Raw genomic sequence first — 13,021 nt, 5'->3', positions numbered from 1 at the left:
AATGGTAATCTTACATATGTTTAATGTAGTTTTTCTATTTTTTATGTTGTATGTTTACATATTATTTTTTAAAAATAAAAATGTAAAATGGTAATCTTACATATGTTTAATGTATTATTTCCATTTTTTATGTTGTATGTTTACATATATTTACTATTTTCGAAATTATATATAATGTTTTTTGTTTTTTTTTTATAAAACGGTAATGTTACATTATAGAGATAAGTCGTCTTTTTTTTAAGTGAAAAATGGTAATTTTATGTATGTTTAATGTAGATTTTCCATTTTTATGCTGTATGTTTACATATTATTTATAATTTTCGAAAATTAGTAATATTAAAATGTAAAACTATATTTTATGCCACGTGTCATCTTTCGGGAGAAGTTTTTTTGCTGATGTGGACGCTCTATGGAGCCTCAAAAGGTCCCTTTTATTAGTAAGAGATTTTCTATTTTTTATGTTGTATGTTTACATATTATTTTTAAAAAATAAAAATGTAAAATGGTAATCTTACATATGTTTAATGTAGTATTTCCATTTTTATGTTGTATGTTTACATATATTTATTATTTTCGAAATTATATATAATGTTTTTTGTTTTTTTTTATAAAACGGTAATATTACATTATGGAGATAAGCCGTCTTTTTTTTAAAGTGAAAAATGGTAATTTTACATATGTTTAATGTAGATTTTCCTTTTTTTTATGCTGTATGTTTACATATTATTTATAATTTTCAAAAATTAGTAATATTAAAATGTAAAACTATATTTTATGCCACGTGTTATTTTTTACAAAAAGTTTTTTCTGCTGATGTGGACGTCTTATGGAGCCTCAAAAGCTCACTTTTAATAGTATAGATTTCCATTTTTTATGTTGTATATTTACATATTATTTATTATTTAAATTATATATAATGTTTTTTTTTACAAAATAGTAATGTATATTATGGAGATAAGCCGTCTTTTTTTAGTGAAAAATGGTAATCTTACATATGTTTAATGTAGTTTTTCTATTTTTTATGTTGTATGTTTACATATTATTTTTTAAAAATAAAAATGTAAAATGGTAATCTTACATATGTTTAATGTATTATTTCCATTTTTATGTTGTATGTTTACATATATTTACTATTTTCGAAATTATATATAATGTTTTTTGTTTTTTTTTATAAAACGGTAATGTTACATTATAGAGATAAGCCGTCTTTTTTTTAAGTGAAAAATGGTAATTTTACGTATGTTTAATGTAGATTTTACATTTTTATGCTGTATGTTTACATATTATTTATAATTTTCGAAAATTAGTAATATTAAAATGTAAAACTATATTTTATGCCACGTGTCATCTTTCGGGAGAAGTTTTTTTGCTGATGTGGACGCTCTATGGAGCCTCAAAAGGTCTCTTTTATTAGTAAGAGTTTTTCTATTTTTTATGTTGTATGTTTACATATTATTTTTAAAAAATAAAAATGTAAAATGGTAATCTTACATATGTTTAATGTAGTATTTCCATTTTTATGTTGTATGTTTACATATATTTATTATTTTCGAAATTATATATAATGTTTTTTGTTTTTTTTTATAAAACGGTAATGTTACATTATGGAGATAAGCCGTCTTTTTTTTAAAGTGAAAAATGGTAATTTTACATATGTTTAATGTAGATTTTCCTTTTTTTTATGCTGTATGTTTACATATTATTTATAATTTTCAAAAATTAGTAATATTAAAATGTAAAACTATATTTTATGCCACGTGTCATTTTTTACAATAAGTTTTTTCTGCTGATGTGAACGTCTTATGGAGCCTCAAAAGCTCACTTTTAATAGTATAGATTTCTTCCACAGTAATCCCAAAATATTTAACTAAACCAGTTTTTAATGTCTTAGTATGCATGTCTATCATCAAGAATCAATATTGACTGATATTACAGCATGTAGATCGGCGAGACGTTCCGACGATATAAATAATACCCACGTCGAAAGTAGCAGACGGCTCGGAACTTGATGCTCTGTTTTTGTCTTCGTCGTCGACATAGATTTTCCGGGCGGTTCCGGCGCCGGAGTCTCCTTTAGGAGAACATTCGAAGTCGGGATATCTTGAGATGCAAGCTTACCTATTCCAGTAGTCTTGAAACTGGCATTGTAGAGATTACTGGGAAGCTGTGTAGTGTTGGGTTTAGGGCTTAGGGAACTTGAAACTAGTTTGATTTGGTTTGGGGATTGGTGGTTTAAATGTATCTTTAGTGGGATTTGCACATTGTTGTTAATGTGTTTATCTTTGTTGAAGCCATTGTCTCTCACTGTACTTAACAGTCTATTATTTGATTAAGGAAACACAAATTGAAGAAATCATAGGTCTTATCATGTAACATTTTGAAAATATGCCTGGTTTCTCATGTTCATCCTTCAGCTCGCATAATTATAGTTTTACGAATAATGGGCTGAAAGAAAAATGATATACATGGGCCCAACAAAAAAAAACAGTGTGCTAGCTTACTCTTATTTAGTTTTGGGCTCAATCTATCTGCAGTGTGTAAGAAACCGGAAGTTTTGTTACTGGTTTGAGACATTTGGTTCATGTTGGTCTTGTACATAATGCACGCTGGACATCGTTTTCTTTTTACCAAATGAGTGAGGCCGAAGTTGGTTTAGTCAAAGCAAATGGGAAAATGGTCGAGCTTGTAACTTGTCATTGGAACTAAAAGAATTACAACTACTAAAGATAATTTAGAAAATCAAAGTACATGTAATTTTAAATTTCTTGAAATTTTCATCTCTTACACTATTATTATAAATATTTGCGTTTACGCAACAAGCACTTTGACACAGAAAAGGAAGACGGCCAGAAACCATTTATATTTGGTCATGCCATGTTTTCAAGTGAGCCTCTGTCCACCATTCCGCATCCACTACTAACTCAAACCCACAATTGTGTTTTATATATTACAAAAGCTAAAAGATATCATAATGATAAGGATACATACAAAAACATGTGATAAATCTATCCAACCATACTTAAACTATTTAAAAGCTAATCTTAGATAATCGACCAAATCTAAAAACATTACAACCGTCCAAATTGTATAAAATGCAAGCCAAACTAATGGGTTGTTGGAATTATAAAATTTCCTAAAACTCTGAAAAAGAGCCACTCATTTTTCAATTATTAATACGTTTAGATCGTTTCGTGAGCGAATATGTGCGTATGAAACACTTAATATGCGTATATATATAGAAAATTAAAGACTTTCAGCCATTGTGGAAACTATAAGTCTATAAAATTGGGAGTGTGCTTTTGTAGAATATGGACCGATCTGACTGTCAAATTTCATCTTAACCATTGGTCCTCCATAGACCATATAGTCCATCCTATCGATTAATTACTTATTTTCCGCAATCCTTTAACAATAAAGATTCCCATTATTTATCATCGCCAATGCTTTCCTAATCTCAGCCTTCCATAACACCATATTTCCAGTGAAAAAAAAAGAAGAAGAAAAGCACCCATTCCTAATTTAGTTGTACATCAACACGACACATAGCACTCTAGTATCTATTTGGCTAGATGTTTTTTTTTTTTTTTTTTGAAAAAGGGCATTATTTGGCTAGATGTTTCTTTGTTCATTTATGTTTTGTAAGGTTCTTTTATTTTTGAACTTATTTTTGTTTTTGTTTTGTAAGGTTCTTACAACGTATTGTTACGTTATTGCTGAAAGGATCAAGATTAACAATAGGAGAACTTGCTACGTATTGATCACTATATGGAAATTCAATAATATGCATATATGGAAATACATCGATCTTTCTTCAAATTGTATTCTTCTTTTTTTTGATAAAAGTTTATTTATTTCAAATTATCATAACATATTAGGTTGCTCACCCGTCTTCAGTAAATTTAGTAAACAAAAAAAAGAGTATATAGTTGAACTCTACATATCAATTATATAAATTCCTAGATCATTTGCTTTCGTCAAATTGTTATGAGTGGTGTATATACACACGACATGACAGGACAACCAATGCGGTGACAATTGGTTCGATGTTATATTATCCGAAGTATGATTAATAGAGTCGAAAAGACGTTGACAAATAACAAAATATTGATAACACTGGTGAACCACTTTTTCAGATGACTAGGGTATTTTGTAATTTCATATTTTTGGAAGCCATTCGTAATATCTATATATATATTATTAAAATAAAAGTCATGGCTTCTTTCGTGTGTGATATTTTAAAATGAACCATCTCCTAAAAAAACTATCAAATTTTACATAACTTAATCATCGTATCTTTTAATATTTGTATTTTTCATTTAAAATACAAATCAATGTTGCTTAAGAAAAATATTTTCAGAATCATTTTAAATTTTATTTCTGAAAATTAATTAATTTAATCTAATTATCATAAAATATAATTATAATTTCAAACTAAATTTAGTAATGTTTTATGAACGAAAACTGAAATCATGTTAAATATATTTAATTATATTTTAATGATATTAAAAATTTTAAATTGATTAATTTTCAAAAATAAATTTTATAAACATCTTAAAACATTTTGTTAGAAAGAAATATCTGTTTCTATTACAGATAAGAAAATAAAAAATCTTATCCAATTTTGTGTGCTTCAAGCAATTTTTCAAATAAGATTTTTACTACAAAATTATTTTGCATGTACAATATATTATAGTTTTTTTTTTGTTGTTGTTAACAATATCTCAAAATATTTATTCTCTGTTATGTAGGTCTAATTTAATTTAACTTTCATATACATTTCAAATTTAGAAATAAAATTAAAATTATCTAAAATAGTATGGTTACATAATAATGTTCTCAAAACAAATTTTGTTATAAATACAAATTTTACAAAATATTATAGTGATAGCATTATAAGCCACATAAATATAGGCATTATAGAGTTATGTAATACATATAAATTACATTAAATTAGTGATATATTTTGTTATATAAACTAAAAAAATTTAGTATAAAAAGAAAACACTCGCACTCAAGATCTAGTGTGAGCTTAATTAAGCAATCGAAAAGGTACTTGGAAGTGGAACGTTGGCTTTTGTGGAAGTTAATAGTATAACTTACGTGACATTATTTGGCGGCTACGTTTCTCTCAACCGAAGTTCTCCATTTCCCTTGCTAATACGGTATCCTAAATATTTTAAATTTAATAAGAATTATGTAATATATTTATCAAACACCCATACACATAGTATCGAATTTCTGTTGTCACAAAAAAAACACATTGTATCTAATTTCTGATTTTCATACTTTTCATTATCTTATCTTCCAGAGATTCTTATTTAATCTTCTAAAGAAGTTTGTTTTAAAAAGTAAAATTTGTTAATTAATAATGGTAAATTGCAAACTTCAAAATTAATTACATATTATTCAATACTATTGTTTAAAACTATGAAAATAACTAATTCTAGAAAAAATGTATTTAAATCACTTTTTAATATGTTTGTGATACATAAATGTATCTTTTAGAACTTTTAGAAACAAATGGAGTATTAGCTAATTATACTAGACATCATAACCTGTTAAAGTGTTAAGTATGATTTTCCACCTGTCTTTTTTAAATGAATACCATATTTTTAGCATAACATATACAAATACATTCAGGTGATTATTGTTTGTTTGGTTTCTAGATTTTGGATTTTAGATTTTGGTTTTTATTTTTTGGCTTTTAGATTTTAGATTTAGATTTTTGGTTTTTGATTTAGATTTAAGTTTTTTGAAAAACATGAATGAAGATTTTAGATTTTGGTTTTCAGTTTTTGGTTTTTGATTATAAATAATGAAATAAAATATTATCAATAATAAAATATTTATTCTGGAAATAATGAAATATAATATCATTACCAAAACACACATAAGCTTATTTATAAAAATAGCAAAAACAAATATATTACTTACTCGGAAAATAATAAATAATACAAAATATTACCACATAAAATGATTAATTTTATTTTTTTTTAATATTAAAAAATTTAAATATATTTTAACACTATGATACGTATATAAGTTTATGTAGTTTAAATATTAATAGCTAAAGTTAGAATATATATATATATATATAGTGCAATAAATATATAGTACTTATTACTTTATAACAGCTTCAGTTATATTTTCTACAATTAAAGTCTATGGTAAAATATTAGTTAAAACATTATTAAATAATAGACCTAAACAAAGCTACAAAATTTAATAAAAATAAATATATTTTTTCTATTAGATTTTAGACGTCAGATAAATTATTTTTACTCAACTAAGAAGTTAGAATAATTAATGTTTGATCCGTTTAATTTACATAGAGATTGTTTTGCTATATTAATGCATTAATTTTAACAAAAGAAAAGAAGAAAAAAGAAAAAGAAAACTGACGTACATTGATGAAAAACGAAGAAAACATGGATTATGGTTTTTGCTAAGAAGTGGTAGTTATTTTCAAATTTTGGTTTTCCTACAATTTAGGAAATCTACTTTTTTTTAAACTTGATTGGTAAAAAAGTAGTTTTTAGAAAAACAAAAATCAAAAACTATTTTAAAAACCACAAACAATCAATCTCTCAATATTTTCCACCAAGTGTGCTAGCTGATATAGACACAAATTTCTGCTAAAAGAATAAAATAAAATAGATTCAAAACAATCAGTGATAAGGATATTGTGACTCAAAGGAATAGTTGAGAAAATAGCTAAAAAGTAAAAACCGTTTTTTAGTGAGTCATGACGGTTGACCTGCGCCACAAGTGATCAAGTCCTTACTTAACCCAACCAACACGACACAACACATGAACCCCTAAATCCAAACGACGAAAATACTCTTACTTCTCTCACCAATATAAACAACGCGAGCTCACGTAGTGAACACAAGTGCAATCTACACTTTAAAAAAAGATTGAATTACATAACTTAAATTGTATCACAAAATTAAGTGATATTATTTTAAATCAATTATTGTTAAATGAGACAAATATATATATATATTATAATATCAATTATAATAACTGACTGAATTTTGACCCGGGCGCGCGGGTGTATTTGTTTTTTTAAATACGATGTTATTTGTTTTTATGTCACTATTTAGGATTGAACAAAAAACTCGAATGATAAGAATCGAACCGATCCCTATTCAAATAAGTAGTGCCAAATCCGAACCGAAATTGATTAAATATCCGGATTATTCAAAATTTTGGTATTTGAAGAACTGAAACCTAATCCGATCCGAACTGAAGTATTTTGGGTATCCAGAATAGATTTATATATATTTATATATTAATTATTTTTAGATTTAATACATATAAAAATATCCAGAATATATATGATACTTTTAAGTTCATTTAAATAGTTGAAAATATATAAAAATAATCAAACGTAAATATCTAAAATAGTTAAAATATACTCAAAACTCCAAAATACTTAAATAATTATTAATTCTCTATCCAAATATTTAAACCAAACCAATTTAACTTGGTTATCCAAATCCGAACCAAACATACCCGAAAACGAACACGAACGTCCACCCCTAATCACTATTATATATCCTATATGTGTCATCATATGTAACAAAATATGTGCTATCATATAATTAATCAAATTTTATACGTGCCATCAAATAAGTTTTCTTATAATTAATAATATTTTATACGTACAATCATATAAATAATTACATATATTATATTTTTAAATTTCAATGTGAAATATTAAAACCATAATTTAAGTTGGTGTTTGAAATTGGGCTTTGTATTGTATTTTTCTTATATATATTGAAATCATTTTTATAATTGTTATTGAAAAATATGTTAGTAAAAATCAAAATTTTGAATATATGTATATTTTTGAATGAATTTTTGATATAAATCAATTTTAAATTATTATTTTGATTTGAATATGTATATCAAGTAACATAAACCCATTACTTTTTAATATAATGTAATTGACTTCTAATTTTTTTAATAGCATAAGTCCATTAATATTCTTTTCTTAGTTACTAATATCCATGTTTCCAAACAACACTATTTTTTTAACTGCTATCTATGTTGCCAAACAAAAGATTAAAGTACTTATACTTTAATAAGATAGATCTATGTTGCCAAAACAAAAGCTTAAAGTACTTATACTTTCTACTTTAATAATATAGATTGCTTTTTTTTCCTAACTTAGTGTTATCTATGTTTCCAAACAACACTTATTTTTTTAACTGATATCTATGTTGGCAAACAAAAGCTTAAAGTACTTCTACTTTAATAAGATAGACGTTATTATCAATTAATTTGGCATCACTTCAATAAAAAATGATATAATTTTCTTAATTTAGATCACTTTACAAAAATGATGCTATTTTATAAATTTATATCAATTTAAAAACTCATGTATTTTTTTTTTGTTAGCATCACTTATTAAAGTGATACATAATTTGCATCAATAAAAAATGATGCTAACAAAAAATTATAAATTATGTATTTATATGTATTTTAAACATCATTTTAAAAATGATGCTATTTTGTTTTAACTTGCATCAGTTAAAAGCTAATTTAGACCAATAAAAAAAAATTCATCCCAAATAGAAACTAATTTTACAAATAGCAAACGTGCTGTGTTTTAATTTAAAGGCATGAGAGATTCAAGAACATCATCTTCAGAGATGACCGCTTGGTGTTCTGCTGTTGTGTTGTTGTCTTTAATACTTTTGTTATCAGTTCGTGAGAACAACGCTTCCGGTTCACCTAGAGGGTCTCAATTCTCAGAGAAAACTTGCGAAGATATTTATGTCGTGGGAGAAGGAGAAACGCTTCACACCATCGACGATAAATGCGGCGACCCTTTTATAGCTGAGAGAAACCCGCATATCCATGACCCGGATGACGTCTTCCCGGGTCTTGTTATCAGGATCGCACCCTTTTACTTCCCCAGGAAAGTGTAACATATATAAAAAAGTTAGTTGTCTCTTTTAATTTTGTATTGAACATACTTTCCACAGTATGTGTTTGTATATACTAAATGAATTCCAAAACAAATACAGAGATTTTTAAGGAAACAGAGCAAAAACAGAGTACACCGTGAATTTAATTATTCATGTTTTGAAGACTTATATGACCATTAGGGAAAGTTTTAGGTGTAAATAATTTGTCATAGTTTCCGGGCTTTGGATTGAAAAATTCAATTTTAAAAGTAGCTGATCAATGCAGTAACAAAACGCCAAATTTGTAAAAGGTCAACGACTTTGTTAAAGGGATTATGTTATCATGAAATCTGAACTTTAACCTCGGCTTAGTTATTTGTATTCAAAAGAATAGTATTAGGTTTGGACACATTTATCCGAAATAAATAACCGAACAGAACCGAAAATAAATTATTTAAATTATCCAAATTTTTATCCGAAAACTTGAAATAAATAAATTTTAATATATGATAACTCATTTTTTTTTACTTTTAACATGAATTAACCGAAAAATTGAAACTGAACCAGTATCAAACTGGATCAGAAATTATCTTGAATATTAACCAGTTTCCAGCTTTGTTATCCGAACCGAACTGAAAACCAAAATAACTGGATCAAAGCTAAAACCAAAAAAAAACTAAAAACAGAAATCAACCGAACCGAATCGAATACGTACATGAAATGCCCATGCCTAAATAGTATACTGATTATTTGTTGAACCAACTGTGCTATGCACTCGAAATTATTTGATGAATTTAGACTTATAAAACCTTGGACGAAAATGAATTTAATTGATATATACATTTTCTTTAACCGTGTAATGCTAATACGTTAACTGGCCAAAAACATATGAGAAGCATAACATTTTGGTAGAAGCCCATGGTCTCGTTTAATCTTCGTTTTGTAATTTATCAAACTAACAAGAAGAATGCGACTTTCGGTAAATGAAAACGGTGTCAACCTTCATATATATCTTTCAAAGCTCCATGGTTTTTTTTTCTAAAATAAAATAGTAAGAGACCTGAAAAGTTTCTTGATAAATATTTTGACAATTAAAAATACTATCCACTAAAAACAACAGTATTTATAAAAATTAAAGTATATGGAAGAATCATTCTTTCTCTTCATTTCCCCTTATTTTTAATTGTTTTCTTTATTTTAATACACTAGAGATCTTTCAAAAAATTTCCATTTGGCATATCTTTAATGGTTAAAGTTGACATAAACTTCTCAAAAATATAAAATAATAATGTTTTGTTAATGTAAATATTTTTATTTTTAAACAATCCTTGAATGATTAACAAAGTGACAAGTGTACATTGCTTTTAAAAAAAGTTCATAATCGTTCTCTTAAATTTCAACTAATTTATTTACTTAAATGATGAAAATCATCAGAAAATGTAAGATACCTATTAATGTGAGTGTTCTAAGAGCACCTACATCCATGAAAATGCTAGTGTGAGGTTCTTATTAATAAAGTATTAATATTTTTAATTTAAATTAGTTATGTATTTAAATTTAAACTTTAAAAGAACAATTGATCATTGACCGATAAACACGTGGAGTTCATTGTTTCTCATGCGGTTCTTGCAGATTTCTTTAATTTTTCTTTTCTTTTCTATTTTTATTTTATTTTTATTTATTTTTTGTTTCAGAGAACTCCATCTAAAAATCTTCTATGGAAGCATTTTAAGAACAATCTTATCAGTTGAAAACCCATGTGGCTTTTGAGGTTTTGGTGGGGTTTATAAAACTAGAAACTAAGAACATGTATTTAACTCTTTCTCATCTTTCTGATTTCATTTCTTTTGTTTAATCTTAAGAACTTCTATGATAACTCCTCACTGGAGCTATTCCAAAAATCCTAAGAAAAGTTTTCCAAGCTCTTTTCTAGTTTTTGTTTAGTCAAACGGCTATTCTATTACTCAAGGTTGAGGTGGTCTGGAAAACCAGACCGGAACAGAACAATGTAGTACATATCTCTATGAAAGGATCGCGCTACCTTAGCTAATGAATCAGACGATACATTTTCAAAACGAGGGATAAAAACAATTGAGAACTCTGAGAATCTATTTTTCAGCTTTGAAAACTCATTTAACTCCTTAAAAAAGTTAGGCCATGCTCCTGGTTCTTGAATCATCGAGACTATGTCCTTACAATCGGTGCGAAAAACTTGAGACGTCGATAGTTGCCGCATGCACTCCATCGCCCATAATAACACCTCAAGCTCTGAGTGAATGGGTAAGATTCTACTTAGTTGGTTCTTGGCTCCCAATAGCTGAATTACTCCTCATGCAGTCATCCATTTCCACCATACTCACAAAAGAGTGCGTCATGTGTCCAAGATCCATCCACCATGCATCTCTCAGAGATTGGTATTTGTTCAGGATGTGGTGGTGGCATCGGTTCCTCGTCTTTTCAGTTTGCTTCAAACCACACATGGCATTCTGACTCTGCATGTCAGACAGTTTCCAATGGGTCCCTATCTATTCCTCTAAGAAGTTTATCGTTTCGTGCTTTCCAAATGTACCATATGATCCAAGGATATGGATCTTTATCCAGCTCAAGATCTTCAATATCATTTTTTCGCCAAAATAGATAGTCCATGTTTGTATAGTGACTAGCGTTAGGGAACACTAGAGGCGGGGTTGGCGTAGCTGCATGTGCGCATGTCTGTAGAGTTGAGGGACATTCAAAGATGGCATGGTTTATAATTTAGTCCTCTGCACCACATCTTGGACAATAATTATCGCATTGCATATGACGATGTTTTAAGTTACTTGTCACTGCTAATTGTCCAGAGATCAATTTCCAAATATGGTATTTGATTTTTGGTGGAGCTTGTATCTTCCAAGCAAAAGCTTGAAGTTTTGTGATAGTAGGTTCTATCTGGATTTCCAAGTTATCCTTGTTCAGCAAGTTCCTGGCTACTCAGTATCCTGACTTCACAGTATGCCTCCCATTCTTTGTATAACTCCAACAATATTCATCTCGATGATACCTTTGACTTATGACCAAAGATTGAATCAAAGGGATATCATTCGGATTGACATAATTTTCCAGCATCAAAGGATTCCATCTTTTCGGGGTTCCTGTTATTAGTTCTCTCACTGGGAACATTGGGTGTAATACTGGTGCAATAGGCCTTGCCGGTCTAGCAGGTATTGTCGGTATCCAAAGGTCTTCCCAAACTCTAATCACATTTCAAAAGTGTATCTTTTGTCTGATCCCTAGGGATATTAATGGCTTAGCCGCCATTATACTTGTCCACCCGTTGTCAGTCTTGTTCAGTCGCAAAGGCCAACTGCATCTGTAGTATTTTTCTCTCAGGACTCTAGCTACCAGTAAATCCGTATATTGTACTAAACGCCATAACTGTTTGCCTTGTAATGCAAGATTGAATTCATGGATCATCCTGAATCTAATCCCTCCTTCATCTCTTGATTTACACAGTTTATCCCATTTAACCCAATGGATACCCGTTTAGGAGGGTTGGAGCTCTACCAAAACTATGCAATGGCACTAGCTATATTCTCGCATGTCTCTAGTGGCAGTAACAGATTCGACATTACATAGGTAGGTAGAGCCAACAAGATTGATTTTATCAAGACTTCATTTCCTCCCTTTGTTATCCATCTGCTAGTCCAGCCATTATCTCTATTTTGCAGTCAATCTTTTAGGAACACAAACAACTTCCTCTTTAAGCCACTGATGTGCTCCGGTATCCCAAGATATGTTCCCATTCCCCCATAATTTGTAATTTCAGTTGAGGTTTTGACTGCCTCCTTCACCTGTCCGGGAATCTTCTTACCAAAGAGTAAAGATGATTTCTTCAAAGTTAATGCATTGTCCAGAAGCTTTCCCATAAGTCTTAAGAACTTTCACTACTTCATCGCATTCACGGGGCTCCACCTTGCAGAAGAACATGCTATCATCAGAAAAGAGAAGGTGCGATACCAGGGGGCTAGTGCGTGAGACGCGCATTCCCGTTATCTTACATTATTTCTATGCATGATTAAGAAGGCTAACGAGCGCTTCCGTGCATAAGATAAAGATGAAAG

General features: G+C 28.5%; 1 protein-coding gene across 1 annotated transcript; it reads left to right on the top strand.

Annotated features, from left to right (window-relative positions):
• Positions 1-7,857: 7,857 nt before the first annotated feature.
• On the top strand, positions 7,858-8,968 carry BNAC03G51920D. The gene has a single exon (XM_048751628.1). It carries the CDS (start codon positions 8,634-8,636, stop codon positions 8,940-8,942), a length of 309 nt encoding a protein of 102 aa, XP_048607585.1. The 5' UTR covers positions 7,858-8,633; the 3' UTR covers positions 8,943-8,968.
• Positions 8,969-13,021: the final 4,053 nt, after the last annotated feature.

This window comes from Brassica napus, chromosome C3 (assembly GCF_020379485.1).
Source record: "Brassica napus cultivar Da-Ae chromosome C3, Da-Ae, whole genome shotgun sequence".
Lineage (NCBI taxonomy): Eukaryota > Viridiplantae > Streptophyta > Magnoliopsida > Brassicales > Brassicaceae > Brassica > Brassica napus.
This window is presented reverse-complemented; position numbering and strand designations above follow the sequence as displayed.

Coding starts and splice junctions, on each gene's coding strand:
- BNAC03G51920D (XM_048751628.1), top strand. CDS start 8,634: ATGAGAGATTCAAGAACATCATCTTCAGAGATGACCGCTTGGTGTTCT.